Here is a 21,481-nt window from a genome sequence, read left to right on the forward strand (position 1 = left end):
CTCTTGAACGAGAAGCAGACAAGAAAGTCATAAAAGATGGAAAAAAAAAAAAGGAAGGGGAAAAAAAGCCCAGAAGGAGGTTTCTTGCAGAAATTCCAGAGGCTTCTAAGCCATCGGGAACGTCTAAATTTGCTACATAAGTAATTTAATTTGGCAATGAAGCGATACATCAAAGACCTTGGACAAGTCATGGTAAAGGCTGTCTCACCTTTAGGCTGATGAGATTAACCTGATTCTACCCCCTCCCCCCCTCCCCCGCAGGTATGTGCCCACTTAGTGCATTTCTCAATTCTTGGTTGTTTCTATGGATGGAAGCAGGAGTCCGGGTTAGGACATCTGCAGAATCCCCTTCACAGGGGCTGAGTTAGCTGGGAGGAATGCACTTCTTCCTGCAGCCTGGAATGGCTGTGGGGTCGCTGGAGCGGCTGCAGCCATCCTGAGGCCATGAGGCAGAGGATGGTGGAGCTTGGCATTGCAAGGAGGCTGTCAGCCTGGGGTTGCATTCCACCAAGAGAGAAGACACCCTTCCCTTGTTAATGGCATTTATTCCCCATGTCTGTTACTAGCAGCCCAAAGTAATTTCTACCAAATAAGATGAGGACACAGAGGCGGTGAATGTAATGTGTGGGGTTGAATCAGCCGCTTGAGATCAGTGAACCCTCCACACCAGACACGGAGCTGTTTTATGTTTGCTCCGTCAGCTGAAAAGAGTAGGCTGCAATATGTCTGCCTGCCCTTTTGTAAGGCTGTCCACGGACCCAGGAAAACCCCAGGTATGCTTTAAGATGAATGGGTACAAAAATGAGACATTGGCACCGTGATAACTCCCGAGCTTTAGAAGAGGGTCAGGACCGGGGGCATTACTGGGTGTCCGCTGGGATGGTCTTATGTCACAGATGAGAAAGTTGAGACCCACTGCCTGCCCACGACATGCTCCCCAAGAAAGGGAAACCCAAGCTAAGCTTTTCGGTGTGCCCGTTCTCCCGGGTCCCCTGTCACAGTCCTGGCATTGGGGGGAGCTGTGCTTCTCTCCTTTAAATATTTATTTCGCAACTTTATGGGGGTAGAACTGACCAATAAAATTGTATGTATTTATGGTGCACAGTATGATGATTTGATATACGTATCCATGGTGAAATGGCCACCCCAGTGAAGTGAATTAACACAGCCATCACTTAGGGCAGCGATCAGCTTCAAGGTAAATGGTGACAATACCTGACATCTCCTCTCTTAGCATATTTCAAGGATCTAATACTTGGGATCTAGTATTAGGAACTAGAGTCACCATGCTGATCGAGAGGTCTCCAGAACGTGGGTGCCCTCTGGACGCCCTCTCCCCATGTCCCCCAGCCCCTGGCAGCCACTATTCCACACTTTGCTTCTACCTGTTTGACTTTTTTTATTGTTAAGATTCCACGAATCGGTGAGATCACGCGGTATTTTTCGATCTGTGTTTTGCTTCCTGCACTTTGCATGCCGTCCTCCAGGTCCGTCCGCGTTGTCACAAAGGGCAGGATCTCCTTGCTTCTCACGGAGGAGTCGAGTTGCATGGCATGCAAGGACCACCTGCTCTTTACCCATCCGTCCATCGATGGGCCCTTGGGTTGTTTCCAGGTCTTGGCTGCTGGGAAGAACGCTGCTATGAACATGGGCGTGCAGATAGGTTTCAGATCCTGTTTTTATTTGCTTTGGGCAAATACCCAGGAGTGGAATCACTGGTCATAGGGTAGCTCTAGTTTTAATTTTTTTGAAGAACGTCCATTCTGTTTTCCAGAGTGGCTGCCCCAGTTTGCATTCCCAGCAACAGTGCAAGAGGGTTCCCCTTTCTCCACATCCTCGCCAACACGTTCTGCCCCGTCTTTCTGATGACGGGCATCCTGCCAAGGGTGAGGTCATGTCTCACTGGGATCTCCGTCCTGCCTGCATGCACACAAGGGGAAAGTTCCACAGCACGGCTGCAGCCACGGCTTCCAGATAATGTTGCTCAGGGAAAACTGGGGGGGCACAGGACTCAGGGTCCTTCTGTGCTGTTTCACTGCCTCGCCCACCCGTGCTACCACCACGTGGTACCGGGGTTCGGAGCCGGGGGACAGGGGCCGTGCCTCCGAAGGGTCCCTGGAGAGGTCGAAGAGCAGAGGCGGGCTGTGCTGGGTCACGCCGTCCCCGGAGCAGGGGCACAAGCGTCGGTCGTAGCAGGCCCCTGCACCCTCGGGGTGGAACCGTGGTGTCATGTAGTGGACCTTCCAGAGTCTTCCGCCTAAAGCAGACGGGGAGGTGGTCAGGGCAGGAGAAATGTGCTTGACAGTGAACACCTGACCTACGTACCAGCCCTGGGGAAATCATCAGCATCCCACCCAAATAAAAGGAGAGGAGAGAAGAAAAGCAGGTGGTTCTCCCAAGTGTGTATACACGCTGTGCTCCAGGCACATGCAGGGGAAGCAAACAGGACATGGCAGATAAGAAAGCCAATCAGAGGGCGGCACGGCGTGGAGCCCCCAGGTTCCCTTCCCCTGTACATGTGCCCAGCACCAGCCATCGTTCTCCATGATTCACTGATTCTTCTCAGCGTTTCAGAAAGAGATTTGCTCTGTGATAGTGCGTTTCACACGCCATCACGGCCAGGCTATGGCGCCCAGACATGCTGTCAAATACTAATCCATATGTCGCCATCGTGGGGGTTTTTTTTGGTTTTGTTTTGGTTTTTTTCTCCAGTGAGTTGAACATTTACATTACTAGACTGTCCTCCATGCCGTGGGTGGGCCTCACCCAATCAGGTGAAGGATGCAAGAGAAAGCTGACTGAGGTCCCCTAAAGAGGAAGGGATTCTGCCTGAGCTTCTAGCCTTTGGACTGAAGATGGCAGCATCCACTCCTGCGGGACTGCGGGCTAGCGCTGAAGATTTCAGACTCGCCAGTCCCCACAGCCACGTGAGACAATTCTTCAAAATCTCTCTTCTTCTACCCACCCATTCATCTGTATGTCTTTATGAACATGCGTTATCTACCTCTCTGTCCTCTGTCTCATTATCTATTAATCAATCTATCCTATCATCCATCCGTCATCTATCATCTATCCATCCAACCTTTATCCATCATCTGTCTATCCATCCATCCATCCATCTGTTCGTCCATCCATCCATCCATCCATCCATCATATCTATCTATCTATCTATCATCTATCTGTCTGTCCGTCCGTCCGTCCATCCATCCATCCATCTACCCATCCATCATATCTATCTATCTATCTCTCTATCTATCGTCTATCCATCTGTCCATCCATCCATCCATCATGTCTGTCTATCTACTATCCATCCGTCTGTCTGTCCATCCATCCATCCATCCATCCATCCATCCATCCATCCATCCATCTATGCATCTATCCATCTGTCCATCCATCCATCCATCCATCATGTCTGTCTATCTATCTTCTATCCATCCGTCTGTCTGTCCATCCATCCATCCATCCATCCATCCATCCATCCATCCATCTATGCATCCATCCATATGTCCATTATCTACCCATCCATCCACCCTCTTTCTCTTCTTCCCTCCCTCCCTCCATCCATCCACTTATCCATCCACCTACCTTCCTTCCTTCCTTTCTTTCCTTCCTTCCCTTCCTTCCTTCCATCCATCCCACATACTCTTGGTTCTGTTTCTCAGGGGGAACCCTGACTAATGCAAGCCCCCCTCCCCTCCACCGGGAGAAGGCATGTACTCACTGTCCTTCTCGTGCCAGCGTGCCGCATGGAGGTACTTCCCACAGTAATGAAACAGGAACTCATGTGCAGAGTGCTCAGCCGTCCCCCGAAGCAAGGGCACCAGGCTACGGCCATCGATCACCCTGATTCAGTGAAGAAACACAGGGAGGAATCAGACCAAGGCGGCTCAGGCTGCGTTGCACCTGAAAATGAAACTCCAGGCTTGTAAGGGCTCCTGCTAAGGGCAAAAGGAGCAGAGCTGGGCTGTCTCCCCAGCTCTGTCCAGACTGCAAGTCGTTGAGCAAGATGCATGTCATTATTTCTAAACCCAAAGTCACTACGTTGTGGGGTCATTTGTTACGCGGCACTCCATACGCAGTGAGCACACAGACATCTACACACCCTTCCGACCTCGCCTGTCATGGCCACGTGACCATATTTCTAAAAAGCCCTCCATCTGAGTTTAGCATACAAATGTAGTATTTTTCCTTACAGTTGTAAAACACTTTTAATTATACCCCAATTATGATGGTTCCATTTCCTGTGTCTCCGTGGCTGGGTCATGGTGTTCAGTGAGTTGGTGAAATGCCAGTCTGAGTGTTGCTGTGAAGGCATTTTTTGGATATGGTTAACATCCACAATCAGTGGGCTTTGAGGAAAGCAGAGGACCCTTCACAATGAAGGTGGGCCTCGCAGAATCAGTTGACGGCAGCCAAGAGCAAAAACTGAGGTTTCCTGAGACGATGGAATTCTGCCTCCAGACTGTACCAGGGAAATTCTGCCGGAGCCTGCAGCCTGCTGGCCTGACATAAGGATTTCATTTTGTCAGCCTCCACAACTGCCTGAGCCGATGCCTTACGATAAATGTCTGATTTTATAAACACGCAGACACCTGTACATACTACTGGTCTCTCTTATACGGAGGTATCTATTTGTTTCCTTAAAGGGAGTACTATCAAACCATTATCAGAATATTTACTGCTTTCTTTTTATCTTGTATTAGCAAGAGTCTTTGTTCCTGTGCTAATATCAAGGTGATAGATCATTTTAAAGCCTCTTCAACATATGGGCAAGAGATTTCTCAGGAAATGACAGGGAGATGTGTTTCAATGGATCGACTTCTAATGCTTTCATTTCCCTGCTATTGTGCTGAGTTATGAAATTTTACCAAATGGCAAAACGAGTAGATGGGCACAATATTGTATTTAATCGCGTTTTACTGAATATGATCGTTTTGCATTAGGCTGTCCCCTATATTTGAGGGATTCTCCCCTACGTGTGAAATAGTAAAAGGACCGCTGTCAGGAACTAGGGAGGAAGGAGGTCTCATTACACGTGTACCTGTCCTGGGGCACATCGCCGCCCCCCAGCTGGACCACGGTGGGGAAAACATCCATCAGGCTGGTGGGCTCGTGCATCACTCGGCCGGCCGGCAGCACCCCAGGCCACCGGAAGATCCCTGGGACGCGGATGCCGCCTTCCCAGCCCCCCATCCCTTTGCCACCTGTAAGTAAGTGCCATTAGAATTCTCCAGGAGATGGTCCCATCCACACACACACCTGGGCGCACCTGTCTGTCTGTGTACCTGGGTACTTCTGCACATAAAGGCACACGGTGGCAGCCTGCACTTCCCAAAAATGCTGGCAGCAATAATTCCAGAACCTCGTCACACCCCAATGGGCAGGTGGAGTCCATATGCTCTCCTCTTGAGATCTGGCAGGTCTCTGTGACCACCGGAACACACCCCATGGTGTGCAATGTGTGGCTTCAGACGTGTAACTGGCACTGGGATTTCACACCGTGCACAGCTGGTGGCCCCATCTTCCTCTGTCCCTTTTCTTTCTGGAAGGACTAGGAATTGGGTCTGGGACCCCCTGCTTCTCCTCCTCTCCCACCTGCTCCCCATACCATCCACCTGTTCCTTTGCTCCTTTTCCTGGTTCTTCTTCATTTCTGGGACCCTTAGCAATGGGTTGGGGCCCAGGTTGGCTCCTCAGGAAATGCATGTAAGTATTGATAAAGCAATCCTATGTTACCGAAGCAGAGTTGTAAACAGGGAGGGATGTGTTGAGAATCTTGCTAAATAAATGCTTCCTTCTTGCAGGTCACAAAGTGTAATGTGCTTGCCTCTGTTTTGCGCTGCTGTGTAACAAGTTACCACAAATCATCAGCCTCACTCCTGCGTATTAGGTCTCCGTTCTGTATGTGGGAAGTTGGGTGTGGCTTGGTGGGCACTGTGTTCTGGGTCCCACCGTCGGAAATCAAGGGCTAGGCTGTTTGCAGAACATACCACCAGGGACGATGAGAGAATATACTCTGCAGCTTGGGGATGTATATGGAGGACTGGAGGGAAAAGCCACTTCCAAGTCAAAGAAAACAGACGCCATCGACTCTCATTATTCCCCGGAGTGATGTTCTGCAAACTCGCCACACAGACCCAGTTAGTACACACTGAACCATGACGCTAACAGAGGGCTAACAGAGGGAGACTCTGTTCCCTGTATTTTCATCAGCCAATTGGTGTATTTCTGTGTGTTTTGGTGGAAAGACTCCTTATTGAGTGGACATCATGATTCACTGGCATTGAACTCACGGCCAACAGCACTAGAACTCCCATCTGGATGAAGCCAACCTAACACCCTCATTTTCTCCATAAGGCTCATGGCAAACTTCTTGCCCTTGGGAACAGGGGACAGCCCTTCAGCACTACGGTCAGGAGCCATTTGAAGCAGCAAAGTCACCAACAAAAAGCAAACAAAACTGCAAAAACGTGGCCACGGAAGAGACCGTGAAAAGGACACGTTTATAGTCTCAGAGATGAAATGTAGGCACAGGGTAGCCTCCCCCAACCTTAGTGGAGAACACGCACGTTGGGCGGCTAATATGCGTACTGCTGTTCAAATGAGGGCAAAGGCATCGCAAATTATGGATTTTGGGGTTACAGATAAATTTGAGCAAGGAGATGAAGTCATAAACATGGAATCCATGAATCATGCAGAACGACTGTATCAGGCTTTTAAAAAGATGGCCATATGAAGGTGTCACGCCGTCAATCTCGCATGACATTGTGGAATACAGGGACACGTACAACCGAGGTTGTAGTTACTGTGCTACCCATGAGTTAGGATGGCATTTACTTTAATTTTATCTTAATTATTTATTTGTATATCTCATTCTTCTGCTAACGTGTAGACCCTTTAAGGGAAGCGCATGTGTGTTTTTTTTTCTCTCTCTTGGCATCTGGATAGAATTTGGAGTATAACAGCAGCTCAAGAAATCCCCCTTTGCAAGCACACTCTTTTCCCCTCTGCGTGCTCTCCAGCCTATACCGCTGAGAATCGTTAGGGGGGTCCCGTAATGCCTTTTAACCCCCAATATCCATTGGTCTCACCTCTGAATATTCCGTTCCATCCCCCCAGCTGGCCGTGTTCATCTCTTGCCTCCAAATGTCCTCCGTGATCAGAGGTAAAATACGTGAATGTCGTGTTTTTCAAACCGTTTACTTCAACAGCTTTGAGGATTTCGCCTTGAAGAGAAATGGAACAATTCAGGACAGAGCTGGTGACACAGCATCCACGAATTCTACGTAACTTTCTTGCTAGAAAGTCCCATCAGGGGGCTCTGCAGTCACCAGGAGACCGCTGTTATGAACGTGACCACAAAGTGTGTACCCCTATCTGATTTTCCTGATACCACAGGATTCAGAATCTTGTTTACAAAGTTATCACAAATACAGAAAACAGAATAAACACCTAAAGCTAACACGGCAGCAATGGGGTGTTCTGAACGGGCACTGTGGGCTCGCATACATGTGTCCATAATGAGTGCATGCCGGGGGGGCGGGGGCGTGGTAAGAAAGGGTTGGATGGGAGAACCCCATCGAGATAGGAGGAAGCCAGAGCTGCAAGGATCCACCTGTGGTTTTGGCACATGGGGGCCAAGGCTCAAGAGAGCACAGCCATCTACAAGCCAACCACTCGCTTTATCCACGGAGACCAAACGCACATGTAAAGCACTGAAAGTAAAGATTTTAAACCGCACGGGCATGCATCGCAGTGAAATGCATGTTTTTAAAGCATGATGTAATCCACCCTCCCATTTTGGGGGTGTTTGCCTCTTTAGTTGGTCTACGGTAGCCCTATGCTTCTCCCAGGATCAGCCCTCAGATCCTGCAAGGGTTTAGATGTCTACGTTCTTTGAAGAATCTATATACACTTGAAACTAAGGTAACACTGTGTATCAACTCTACTTCAACGTGAAAACAATCTACAATCCCAACGGATCTCTCCAGGCTTCCTCCAGGCCGTAGGAGGAAAGCGATGTTGGTCTGTTGCCCTGAACGGTACTGTTCTTGCTTCACTTTCTGCAATGTCTCATGATGGCTCCGTTTTCTTTTTTTTTTAAGATTTTATTCATTTATTTGAGAGAGAGATAGAGCATGAGTGTGGGGGAGAAGCAGAGGGACAGGGAGAAGCAGACTCCCCACTGAGCAGGGAAAATGATGTGGGGCTCGATGCCAGGACCCTGGGACCATGACCTGAGCCGAAGGCAGATGCTTAACGGAAGTGCTGAAGGAGCATGTGAATGATACGGGCAACTTCCCCCCTCTTCTTTGCCTTTTCTCTTATTCTTTATTGCAACTTGTTTCCGAGCGAGGCGGCGGCCCATCTGTTACCAAAGCTGAGCGGTGAGGCCGAGACTGAACGAGGCATGGCCGCGCCTTGACTTACCTACAAGCCAGTCCATCTCCTCCACGTTGTCACCATATAAGCCGTGCTGGCTCTTCCCGAGAAAGTGTTTTGTGGTCGCCAGGGGAATGTGTACGTGCAGCAAGGACACGAAGAGGAGGAACGGCCTGTGCTTATTTCTGAAAGAAGAAAAACATCCTTCACAGATGATGACACCTGTTTCAACACCATTCGATCCACCTGAATCCTTGGAACCCGTGTCCCCATTGGGGCTGGTTTAAAGAATCCCAAAGATGATAAAGAGAGTCAGGTGCTAGGAGAACTCGCCTCTTCTTTAAAAAAGGGATTACCTTTTTTAAAAAGATTTTATTTATTTATTTTGACAGAAAGAGAGAGAGAGAGAGCACAAGCAGGGGGAGGAGCAGAGGCAGAGGGAAAGGCAGGCTCCCCACTGAGCAGGGAGTTTGACGTGGGACTCGATCCCAAGACCCTGGGATCAAGACCTGAGCCGAAGGCAGACCCCCAACCGGCGGAGCCACCCAGGCGCCCCAAAAACGGGACTACCTTTCAATATAAGAAACTGCCTCGTGTAGCATGCGACCCGCCGTTGTTTCCAAAACCATGGGCTGCTCTGTGACGTCATGGTTTCTCATCAGGATACAGTTCCAACGACGTACAAACCCGAAGCTGGCGTACCAGGTGACGAAGAAGAGGAAGACGAGGCCGGCTGCACCCAGGACGACCTTCCAGGACACAGAGATCAACCCGCACGTCTTGCCAACAGCGACGGTCAGGACCCCCAGGGCCGCCATCTGGGTGTAAAGCCGCAGCCTGGCTCTCGTCACGGCGTCCAGTTCCGGGCTCCCGCCTGGCCGACAGTCGTTCACCAGCGTGAAGGGCATGCCGTAAAAGTAGTCGAATCCGTGGTTCAGGGGGTGGTGGCAGTGGTCAGTGCGGGATTCACAGTTTACACCCTGATGCCACTTTCCTGAAAACAAGAGAGAGACGTGAAACAAGAAGACCCACGGGAGGCGGTCTGTCTGACGCCAACCACCTTCCGATAATTTGGGTGCTCCAGGGACAACGATGGTACGCAAACAGCAAAACCCGCAGGAGAAAAGGAACATGACAGAAGTTCGAGATTGAGAGGAAGACGTTGAATGTGTTTGATACGGGTGTGTTTTCCCATGGTTACATCGCACTTCGCAATTACTGAGCAAACGTATGGAGGTCATAACCTTTATCAAGAGATTAAAGGTTTAAGGTTTTCTGGACCGTTAGGAATTATAAGTTTGCATCCCTAGACTCTCCTGCTATTAGATAACTCAGAAAATATCACTTACCGGTATTTCTTACTTAAAAGACAGCTACGTGATAACAGGCGTTGGCTCTAGAATAATTTTACGACGAGTAGAAGCAACCAACTCGCTCCACTCATTATTACGCAAGAAATGCTCATAATAGATTTTTTCCAAAGGGAGTAATCTTATAATATCATCGAGATGGAACACGAGGAAGCCCATATATCAAATTCCAGCAGGATATACAAGAATTGGGTTCTCTCCAGAAGCTCAGCCAGCTTAAATTTAGCTACAAAATACGACAGAAAAGGGTCCACCGTACCATTTGCCACAATTTCCGAGTGCAGAGGTTAAACCGGGTCCCCGCCCTGCGCTTCCCTCCCATGACTCACTACGCGTCTCCAGGACCTATAGAATCGGTCCTTGATCCAAACTCGGGGACATGCCTTTACATGCCTGCTTACGTTTAAGGAAGCGAAAATGCTGGGAGGGGGTGAAACAGGTGGAGAAGAAAAGTATACAGACAGTCTCCATCTTGTCCACTTTCCACCACTTGGAACGTGAACAGCTAAATACAGATGGGGTGTGAGCACCAGAAGAATAAAGATTCACAGAAGGAACTGCTACGCACACCTGCAATTGCAGCAAACACAAAATAAATCTACTTATTTTGTTTTAAACACAATTCCACCCACAGACTGGAGATATGTGGGTGGTTGTGGGGTCAAGGACATTGACCCAATGGTGGTGAGTTGGTAAGGCAAAGTTCCAGTCAATTTGGGTGGCTAAGAAGTTTTGCTCTACTTCTTAGGATTGAAAGAGAAATACAGGTGATAGAGCGGATGCGTGCAAAGTCCTTGGAAATGTCCTTGAAAATGGCAGATGCTATGTTCTGAATACGTGTGTCTCCCTAAAATTCCTATGTTGAGACCTGACCCTGAGGTTGATGGTATCTGGAGGTTGGACCTTGGAGAGGAGATTGGGTCCTCAGGGTGGAGACTCCTGTGAATGGGATTAGTGCCCCAGAGAGACCCTCGCCCCTTCTCACATGTGAGGACACGGAGAGAAGACGGTCCTCACCAGACACGGAGAGAAGACGGGTCCTCACCAGACACGGAGTCTGGATCTTGGACTTCTCAGCCTCCGGAACTGTGAGAAGTAAATCTACATAATCTCTACTTCTAACGTAGCAGGACACTTTTAAAGGGGGGAAGGTGGTTACCCCTCCATGCAGCCAATCACCACCCTGACAAAGTGGGGGTATCACAGTCCCCTCTGAACTCAACAGTGACTCCTGAGTGTGGAAGAGCTGGTGAGGAATCGAACGGGACCCCAGCACACAGAGACCCGACCCAGCCCTCCCTTGACCGAGGGGAAGACGCCCTGGTCATCTGGCCTCTGGTTCCTGTAAGACGGGATGCTACGTCCAAGCACACAGGCTGAGCAAGGAATGAAAGCGGTCATGAGCCATCTGGTCCATGACAGGTGGGCGCCCATCTGTAAAGAAGTCACCTGGCAGGTGTCGGAGTGCCGTTCTCAGACAGGTGGTGTTATAAGGTTGGCCCTTGACTAACGATGTGTGAGAATTGGCTCTCCAGAGGATTCCCATCATTCCCTAACGGATAAACGTGGCTCTGAGTCTAAAATGCTTGCACAAAGTGGTTTTGCCGAACACCTGCTTTCCTTCTGGAGGCTGGAGTTTTGGGGGGGGGAGGGTGTCAGGCAGCAGGTGCCTATGAGACCAGCCCCTCACACAAAGCCTGGGAATGGAAGAGAAAAGGCAAATCTCCCAAGATGTTGAATTAAAATTGCTTGTCAATGACAGAAGTTCCAAAAGCGTGACCAAGAGAGATCAGATGGGGCCAGCACCCGATTTTGGTTCTGACAGGGGACTTTTTCGCCTTGAAGGGAAACAGGTGTTCTTCACGGTTGCTCCTCGGGCTCCCTGAATGGTATGAGTACCTATGAGGCCGGTTGCATAACCTTGCTGCTGTAGGATTCTCGCAAATGTGGTTTCGTTCGCGGGGAGTCCGCCCGATCCCCCGTTCCACTGCAGGACGCGGTAGCCGTCATCGGCTTCCATGCCTGTGGAGCAGAGCAGAGAGCAAGCACTCAGTCTCCCTTGACTGCAGCAGGGGATGAACCCGGCCCACACCTGTGGACTCTTCACCCTGTCTGGGGCAGGTCTGGGCTGTCACAATTGCAGGAAGGGGTACTACTGGCCTCTGGTGGGGGAAACACCCTGCAGTGCCCGGGATGCCCCCACCACAGAGAATCATCCAGCCCAAATGTCAGCAGTGAGGGATTGAGAAACCCTGCCTTGGCATGAGAGATTCTCTCTCTCTCTCTCTATCATCCATCCATCCATCCATCCATCCATCATCTATTCATCTATCAATCCACCCACCCATCTATTCATCTATCTACCTATCTATCCACCTATCAATTAATCTATCAATCCAACTATTATCTATCCATCCATCTATTCATCTATGTATCATTTATCTATCATCTATCCATCTATTAATCTATCATCTACCAAAAAATCTATTATCTATCTATCTATCTATCTATCTATCTATCTATCTATCATCATCTATCTCTTTTATCCATGATATGGCAGTGGTTCCCAAACAAAAGTAGTTCTGCCCCCCAGGGAACAACCGGCAATGCCTGGAGACCTCTTTGGTTGTCACAACTCGGTGGGGAGCTGCTACCAGCATCTTGCACATAGAGACCTGACCCCCAGTACCCCAGAATGTGAGTGTGTTTGAAGATAGGGCCTTTGAAGAGGTCAAAATGAGCTCATCGGGGTGGGCCCTGATCCCATAGGACTGGGGTCCTTGTAAGAAGAGGAGGCGAGGACACAGACACTCACAGAGGGACGACCATGTGAGGACAGAGGGAGGAGGCAGACACTACACGCCCAGGAGAGAGGCCTCAGGAGGAACCAGACCTACCCACGCCCTCAGACTGCCAGCCTCCAAGACGGTCAGAAAATTAATCTCTGTTGGGTCCATCTGTGCTATTCGGTACGGCAGCTCAGACAGACTAATACGACAACAGTCCAATATGTGAATGTACCAGTTTATTCACCCACTCCTGCCCCGATGAACTGTGTCCGTGTTTGCACCGTACAAACAGTGCTGCTGTGAACGTTCTCATTCCGTCTTCTGCAGAACGTGCGTGTGTGTACATGCTGGGCACATACTTTGGAAAGGCGAGGTCATGGGCGTGCATGCGTTCAGCTGAAGACGACACTGACAAATCAGGGCCCTTCCTGCAGCCTCAGAGTGCCTCTCACCAACCTCTTCCTTGTTCCTCCCTGATTCTGACCCTCCTGCTTCCCCCTTAGAAGGACCTCTCTGGGGGCACCTGGGTGGCTCAGTTGGTTAAGCGTCTGCCTCTGGCTCAGGTCATGATCCCGGGGTCTTGGGATCGAGTCCTGCATCGGGCTCCCAGCAGACCCCCTGCTTCTCCCTCTCCCTCGCTACTCTCTCTCTCTCTGTGTCAAATAAATACAAATTTTTTTTTAAAGGACATTTTCGATGACGCTGGGCCACCTGGATAATCTAGGATAAAGTTCCCATCTCAAGATCCTTCACCTAATTCCATCTTCAAAGTCCCCTTTGCCATATAAGGAAACATTCGTCCACTCTGGGAATTAGGATGTGGGATCTTTGGGGACCACCATTCGGCTCCCTACACGATCCCCCAGAGCCTGTCTGAAATCATGACTACACATCAAGACTGACTGAATTTTTTAAACAAATAAACACAAAGTCAACCATAACCAGACACCCCAAGAAAGTTCCGGTCTCTGAATTCCCAATCAACCCAGTCATCGCACGACTACCTAAAACACAGTATGCTTTATGTAAGTTCAAGGTGATGCCACTTCTGATTCTATCTGCACTATTTTCCCTGGATCTCAACCATCGCTAATAATATTAAGGACAAGAAATGAGCGGATGCAGACGTGCCACTTTCTCGGTCGTCCCCGCAACACTCACCTGATCGGAAGGAGTGCCTCCCCGTGAGAAAGGAAGATCGGCTGGGGGTGCAGACGGGGGCGGCCGCCAGGTGCTGGGTGAGCTTCACACCTTCCTCTGCAAGCCGGTCGATATTGGGTGTCCTGAGCAAACCACACACAAACATCCCGGTCAAGACGGTGCTTACAGGGATCCCTGCACTGAAATGCATGGCACGGAGGACATCAGTATTTCTTGAGGGTTTTACCATCAGTTGCATATGCTGTCTTGCAGAGGCAGATGGACCCACCCCCAAAACCACCAGCATGAGCACATGTACAGAGGACCACTTGCTGCAAAAGGTGCTGAGCCCTCGTCCCGGGATCCTGGGCCGCAGCCCAACCCACTGCATGCATAGCCACCATCTGAGCCCACCACCATCACCCAAAGGTCTTGGCCACCAGAAACAAGCTTCCCTTGATGCTCTTGCTGTGTGTAGCCATAACAGTTGTGCGCCATCTTGTTTTTGCTGTCTGCTCTCATCAGCCAGGAAGCTGTGGACACATCGAGCTGTTTGCTTGCAAAGGTGGGTCCTTTAGACCTTTACTCTTTGCTCCTCTGTGAACACGCTCTATTTCACAAATGGGAAACAGCCTTCCCAGTCGAATGGGGAAGGAGTGCCCCTTTCCTGCCTACACCACCCGGTTTCCATGTGGATGGGTTAACTAGCAGAGACAAGTGAAGTAAAGAGAGCAGGAAGACAGCAAGACCAAAGGCACTGGCTGATTTAAAGTGGACGGAATACAATCTAGGAGAGCTGATACCTAAAACTTCCTTACTGGGCAGGTGGTCCGATGGCCCCAAGGTCAACGGGATCTTTGGAGGGAACCTGAGGCATGGGTGGAGGGCTTCCTTGCTGAGCATGAGTGCTGGCGGAGGGTGCTGAGGGACTTGAGAGTGGTCCACAAGCATTACCTACTGGGGAGAAGAGCCTCTGAGGGTCCTTGTTCTCCCAGCGCTGTAGGAGGGGATCGCAGAAGTGACTGCGGCTTTGTTGAGGGTCTGGGCAGCCCCAGGCTGAGTCATGGGGCCAGTCAATACTATTTTCTTGGACACAAGCCACTTCCAAAGCCCTGTGACCCAGACTGCTTACTAGTGGGGGGATGCCAGTTGTCTCAGAGGGTCCCTGTCCATAAGTTTTGTGGAGAGAGGATACAAATAAGATGAACCCTGAAAGAGCTATTAGTCAACTGAAGGACGTCTAGGAGCCGGTGGGCATCCCAAAGTCCTAGTGTGGGTTTTCGTGTTCAAGAACTTCTGATGCATCGAGATCACCGCCAAGACCAACCTCCGAACGTTGCCGTAAATACCTTTCTTCCTAACTCAGATGGTGTTGCCAATTTTGAAGAATACATTTTTAGTTTTAATTTCTGCTTTTGTTTTGGTCCCTCTGTGTGACCACAGTACATGTTGTCTGAAAAAAAAATGAAAAATTACAAGTGTAGTCTTCAAAATCCTTGAAGCTGGTTAAGCACCAAGGTCATGGGCAGGAGGAAAGTGCTCAAAAGATGTTTGGTGTGAATGCATGGGAGGTCAGTAAGTAACTTCTGAGTTAGTGTAGTAATATAGTAACATAACAATTCTGGAGACTCTTAAAGGGAAAAGCTGCATTTTTGGACTCGCTGTTATCTTTAGTCCCAACGATTTCTTGGTCAATGGAGTGATCTCCCCGTTGGCAAGGAGACAAGCAAAGCTGGGAGGTGGAGCCACTCGTCCCTGGTGATGGAGCTAGAAAGGGCCAAAGGAGGGTTTAAACACCTCCTTAAATCGCACCTGATCCGTGTGACTTAAAAAATCCAGCGAGTGCGGCGTTCTGGAGGTTGTGGCTCAAACATCTCTACCCTTAGACTCACACCTTCCATTAATCGTGGATTTTCCGATGCTTTACAACCACCCATCCACTTTGTGACCACTATGGCTTTTTTCCTGATGGCTTTGTTCCTATTTAAAGACAGAGTGCCCTTTGTCCTCTTGCATGGAAGCTGTGGTCTGTACTCCTTCAGCTGTGGCTACCAGCCCGTCCTACATGCCCGGAAACCACAGCTGAAGCCAGCACTGCAGACACCTGCTACTCTGGGCCGCTGCTGCGGCCCTGCCGCGCCTCTGTTTCCGGAGAATAGCTGAGTCAGTCAAGGCGGGTCTGGCCGCTTTGGTCACCTTTGACTCTTTTTACAATGGCAACCAACTGAAATATAAATGCTGTTAGTAAAAATCACCCATTCGGTACTCATGCTGGTTGTGTTCAATAACCCAATTGTAAAAATTTACTTTTGTTTTTTTGACTAAATTATGAACACGCCTTGGAAGGGCTTATAGGATTCTACCAATTAAGTATCATTTTAATAATTATAATTTATAATTACCAAATAAGTATAATATTAGCTCTGACCTATTTTTCAGTTTACAAAAGTTCTATCTCTAGTTTGATATCCAATAGTCCATTTATCTATAATCTACCAATCTATCATCTTTCTACCCATACTTCCATCTTTCCATCCATCCATCCGTCCATCCACCCATGTATCTTCCCATACATCATCCATCCATCCATCCATCCATCCATCCATCCATCCATCCAAGTTTCCATCCATCCATCCATCCATCCATCCATCCATCCATCCATTCATCCATCCAAGTTTCCATCCATCCATTCATCCATCCATCCATCCATCCATCCATCCATCCATCCATCCATCTTTCCATCCATCCATCCACCCACCCATCCATCTTTCCATCCATCCATCCATCCATCCATCCATCCATCCATCCACCCATCCATCCATCTTTCCATCCATCCATCCATCCATCCACCCATCCATCCACCCGTCCATCTTTCCATCTATCCATCCATCCATCCATCCATCCACCCATCCATCCATCCATCCATCATTTGTCTGTCTAGCTATCTACCTCTCTTCTATCAAGTATTTATCTCTTACAGATGTCTTCATGATTATCTACACACTGGAACAGAATGAAAAACACCACAGGTTTCAACCTCAGCACAGATATCTTCTGCTGCAGAATCTCATTCCTCTACTTGTTAAAAGATTCCTTAAAACAGGAAAAATGCTACTGGTTTTAAATTCTGTGCTTCTCAATCAATTTATGTCAATTCCTTCTTTCCCTAACCAAGTTGACTGGCAAATAAAATCCTAAAATACTGCTCTCAAGTGCCTTTCATTTTTTTATGCATTCTTTTTCTTTTAAATAACCCTCTGGCCCGTGGGATCAGATATTTTTATTTAAAAAACAGAGAGAAAGCATGAGAGTGTCTGAGAAGGATATAAATATGGTGAGAAACAGCCCAGTGACTCTCAGGGAAGGAATGGAGGGGCAGGGCATAAATGAGATTTTCCTCAAAGAAGAGAGATTTTTTCTTCCTATCATGCTAATAAAACAAGCAGCTTCCACATGTATTTACACACTTGTCTCTGACGTTAACACACGTTTGGTGTGGCTTTGCTCTCAGAGCCTCAGGGGGTCACTTCCATGTTTTGCATCATGGACCCAGAAGGAAAGGTGGAGATCATCCAATGGCGCCATATCAAGAGGGGAAACTGAGGCTGGACGTATGACTGATGGCACAGCTCTTCAGAAGCAGGGTCGGGGCCACAGAGCCAGTCGTGGGGCTCCCTCTTCTGTCCTGACCTCCTGCTCCCCTCTCAGTGGCTACACATTCATTGCACACCTCATGGGTTCTCGACCTCCCTTTCTTAGGAGGCAGGATATGAAAGACAGACCCGGTGTGTCCCTCATGAGCGACCGGAGTGACTGATAAACAAGGGTGTCCGACCCCTGATTCTGAACATAAGCCCCTTCTAGCATGGAAGTTGCTGGAGAGAATTCTATGGGATGGATTCACTGGTGCAGAGTGGCTTATATGCTAGAGGAGTCGGAATGATTTCACAGCAAATCTCCGAAGGATGTCTTATATACTATAAGGGGAGCCAAGTCGCCTCGAAAGTAAAGACAGTTTCTCTAAACTGAGTGGTTCTTAAACGTCTTTGCCCGTCAGACCTGATAGCTTACTTGGGCAGAATTTTTCAAGGGGGTGTGCCCTGCTCGCATTAGGGTGGGTGGACGTGCGGTGGAGCAACGTTCTGAAGGCCAGGGAAGTGCAGTAGGTGTGGGCAGAATGGCCACATTCCTTTTGGGCGGATGGCGAGGGGCATGGCCCCCACACCTGTAAGGGGCGCCCTGCAACCCATGTAGACATGGGCTCAATGTCTTCATCAGTGATTCAACGCATTAAATTAAGAGAACATCTTTGCCGGCTTTAGGATGCCCCAAAGACCCTCCTTCCACTCTGCCTGTTTTAGTTGGAAGGAGAAACACCGGACATTAAAAAAAAAAAATCATGGGGGCTGCCCCCTAGGGGTGGTAATGGGCGTGCAATCCCAGTCTCTTAATTAATTTCTTAATGGGCTCAGATTTCTTTACTCAAAGCAGCAGGCCACAGAAGGTCCTGCGGGGTTAGGAATTCATCCTACGAACCCTGGGGGACACGATTCAGTCCATTACAGGAAGTGATGGCTCAGAGAGGGCAAGGCGTTCTCTTGGGGTATGAAAATCTTCTAAAATGCATTGTGGTGATGGATGGACTTGTCTGAAGATACCAGAAGCCAATGAATTGTCCACCTTAACTGGGTGAGTGGTCTGTTCTGGGAAGAATAACTGGGCAGGCTCAGTGTCGGGGAGGAAGATCCCTGGATACACAGGGCAGATTTCTGCTGCTGTTGGAAAGGCCGTGACCAGAAGGGGTGGGCCTGGGTCTGTGTAGGCCGGTCCCACAGTGGGCAGTTAATACAAGGCAGATGGTGTGATGCTGGGGTGGGGGTCTTCCTAAAAGAAATGGAATGAGGTACTTTTCTATGTTTTTTCCTGCTGTTGCATAGACCTCGCAAACATCAGTGTCCACGTTGGCCAGCAGGGATGGCCTAGGAGCCTGTGTACTGTGGACACGCGCTGAGCTCCCCTACAGTGTGAATAGCAGCCTCAGAGCTGCCATTTCCTAATTCCCAGTATTTGTGAATAGGACCTGACTTGGAAATGGGGTCTTTACAGGTGTGATTAGTTAAGGATCTAGGAATAAGCTCACCCTGGATCAGGGTGGCCCTAAATCCAATGACGGGGTCCTCAGAAGACACAGAAGAGGAGACAGACACAGACGAAGAGCCACATGAGGACGGAAGAAATGGGAGAGACGTGGCCACAAATCCAGGGATGCCTGAAGCCCCAGAAGCTGGAAGAGGAAGGACCCTCCCCTGGAGTTTCAGGACGGACCACGGCCCTGCCCCACCTGGATCTCAGCAGCCCTGCCCCGCCTGGATCTCAGCAGCCCTGCCCCGCCTGGATCTCAGCAGCCCTGCCCCGCCTGGATCTCAGCAGCCCTGCCCCGCCTGGATCTCAGACTTCCCGTCTCCAGGACTAAAACAGAAGAAATTCCTGTTGTCTAAAGTTACTCCATTTGTGGTCCTTTGTTAAGGCAGCCCTAAGAAAGGAATTCACCCTCCCACCAGAGTGCCATGTTGTTTGAACATTTCAGTTTAGGACCCTGCTTTCCGGTCAAAAAATAATTTACTTGGTGTTCAGATCTGATGCGCTAAGGACTTTCCCACGACAGGTATATTTTCAATGCACTGTTCAGCCAGATGTCCCGGCTAACACACACAGACACACACACACACAGGGTACCAGGACCACCAGCATCACCAGCACATTATACCTGAGTGTGTCGTTCCCATAGCAACCAAGATCCCCAATGCCAAGGTCGTCTGCCATTATCAGTAGAATATTGGGTTTAAGCGCATTTGCTGCTTGTAACTCGGAAGTCCTCAGGAGCAAACACAGGAGTAGAACCCACAGAGAGTCCCTGGAGAGACAAACAAAGAGGCCAAAAGGAATGTCTAGGATTTGGAAAGTCCAGGGGGCATTGCAAAGCGTATTGCTCGGAAGGCACGGGCATTTGCCCTAAAGGAGGATTTACCAAGGGATCGCATCCAAGCGCTGGTCCCTTTGTTCTGACTGCTCGCAAACTAACACGGGGCGCGGAAAACTGGAACGCGCTAGGGTTTTGTCCGGGTACCTCCTCCCCACTCCGTCGGTCACTAATCCTGCTACTTCTGTGGGGCGCTCCCTAAAGGGCTGGATAAGAGGGCTGAGCCCTTGCCTTCCGGGACGCGCCTCCCTCCCTTTCCCGCTGTAAAGGCGGCCAGAGCGCGCCTTCCGTCCCCGGGGCGACCCCACAGGAGGGAGGCGGACCCAGAGGCTCGGAGCAGCGGGGAACATGCATTTTAAAAGTTAGAATGTGGGATTCAAAGCACCCCCGCCACCACAGGGAGACACAGCACTGCTGGTGTGACCCAGGAGTTACAACAAGGACGTGGAGCTCGCGTTGCCAGCAAGGCCGGGGCTCTTCCCGCCCCAAAACCGGGAGGGATGCGGGGCCTGGGCGCCCTGATCCTCATTCCTGGTTCCTGGCTGGGAACAGGAGCGTGCCCCGGGGTCCCCAGCAGGGCCCCAGTGCTGTCCCGTTCGCCGATTGCACCCTGGGGCGCCAGCAGTCCGGAGCAGGGGGACAGGGACTGAGAAGGCCCGGGCGGGACGGGGCGTAGGCGGAGTGTCGAGAGGGTGGCCGCATTCCGGACGGGGGACGGGCCTGGCGCGTCTTAGAGGGTGGTGGGGAGGGGTAGGAGGGGTCTCGGGGGACTGGACCTGTCTTAGTGTTGGAGTTGGAGGCCTCGGCTCCGCTCTTGTTGGGGGGGGGCGGGGCCGTGTAAGAAGGAGGAAGAGGCGCGTTTTGGGAGGCGGGGATCCAGGGGCTGGACCGGACGTGTCTCGAAGTGGGGGAGGGTGCGGCCGTGCTGGGATGGGGGGGAACGGAACAAAGCGGGGATGTGGGGGGAGGAAAGGAGCTGGGGGACAGGGACGTGTGCTAGAGAGGGAGACGCCGCCGTGCTATTGGGGGGTACGGAATCGAGGGGACCGGGCGTATCGTGGAGAGTGGGGTTTGGGGACACGGCCGCGCTCCGGGGTTAGGTGGCGGGAAGCGGGAGGGGGCGTGTGCTAGACCGTGGGGGCACGCAGCAGGGCTCCGAGGGCTCGTGGGGAGGGGTACTCGGGGCCAAGGAGCTTGTGGTACGCAGTGGGGGATGGGACCAGGCCTCGCTCTGCAGGGGCGTGGCCTCCAAGCACAGCCTGGCGGCTCCCCTTCCTCTCGCCCTCACTCCCTCTCCTCCCTTTTCCTGCGTCTGGCTTCCTCTCCCTTCCCCTCCAACGCCACCTCTCCCGTCCCGCGTCCCTGCGACTGCGAAGCGAACGTATAGCTGAGTTTGGGTGACTCCAAGGCGCACACATCGCCCGCCCGTCCCGGGGGCCACGCTCGCCCAGTGCGCACCCTCCCCAAGCCCCCATCCCGGTCCCGAGTGGGGGCCGCGTCTCCGAGCCCCGCGCACCTGGCAGCGGGCGCCATGCGTCCCCTCGGAGCCCTGGGTCCCATGGCCGCGCGCGGGCACGGCGCGCAGGACTCTGCCCCTAGCGCGCGGCGTCCGGACCCGCCCACGCCGCCGAGCCCCCCCCCCCCGGGGGGGGGTAGGGCCCGGTCCGCCCCAATCCGTTTAATCTCCTGTCGCCCCGGGCCTTCCGGGAATTGATCTTGGAAACCGGTTTTCCGGAGTCCCCGGCGCCTCCGGGCGGGCACTCCCAGGAGACTGGGGCGGAGGAGAGGATGATGAATCCGGGCTGGGTTTGGGCTCGGGGA

At 50.9% G+C, this 21,481-nt stretch overlaps 1 protein-coding gene across 6 annotated transcripts; it reads right to left on the minus strand.

Moving 5' to 3' along the window:
• Positions 1-1,382: 1,382 nt before the first annotated feature.
• Positions 1,383-21,283, minus strand: LOC113240779 (arylsulfatase D). Of its 6 annotated transcripts, none has more exons than XM_026478189.4 (10): positions 21,177-21,283; positions 19,448-19,594; positions 13,702-13,823; positions 11,651-11,773; positions 8,952-9,375; positions 8,430-8,566; positions 7,091-7,225; positions 5,042-5,204; positions 3,722-3,843; positions 1,383-2,257 (listed from the first exon to the last, which is right to left on the minus strand). In XM_026478189.4, the coding sequence occupies exons 1-10, from the start codon at positions 21,218-21,220 to the stop codon at positions 1,893-1,895; spliced, it is 1,782 nt and encodes a 593-aa protein (XP_026333974.3). In that variant the 5' UTR covers positions 21,221-21,283; the 3' UTR covers positions 1,383-1,892. The 6 variants fall into 6 exon arrangements, with proteins under 6 accessions (XP_026333974.3, XP_057165239.1, XP_057165274.1 ...); XM_057309256.1 differs by having other exon boundaries at positions 13,702-13,880; positions 21,177-21,275; XM_057309291.1 differs by lacking the exon at positions 21,177-21,283 and adding an exon at positions 20,437-20,495 and having other exon boundaries at positions 13,702-13,880.
• Between the last annotated feature and the right edge of the window lie 198 nt (positions 21,284-21,481).

Source organism: Ursus arctos, chromosome X (genome assembly GCF_023065955.2).
Source record: "Ursus arctos isolate Adak ecotype North America chromosome X, UrsArc2.0, whole genome shotgun sequence".
Classification (NCBI taxonomy): Eukaryota; Metazoa; Chordata; class Mammalia; order Carnivora; family Ursidae; genus Ursus; species Ursus arctos.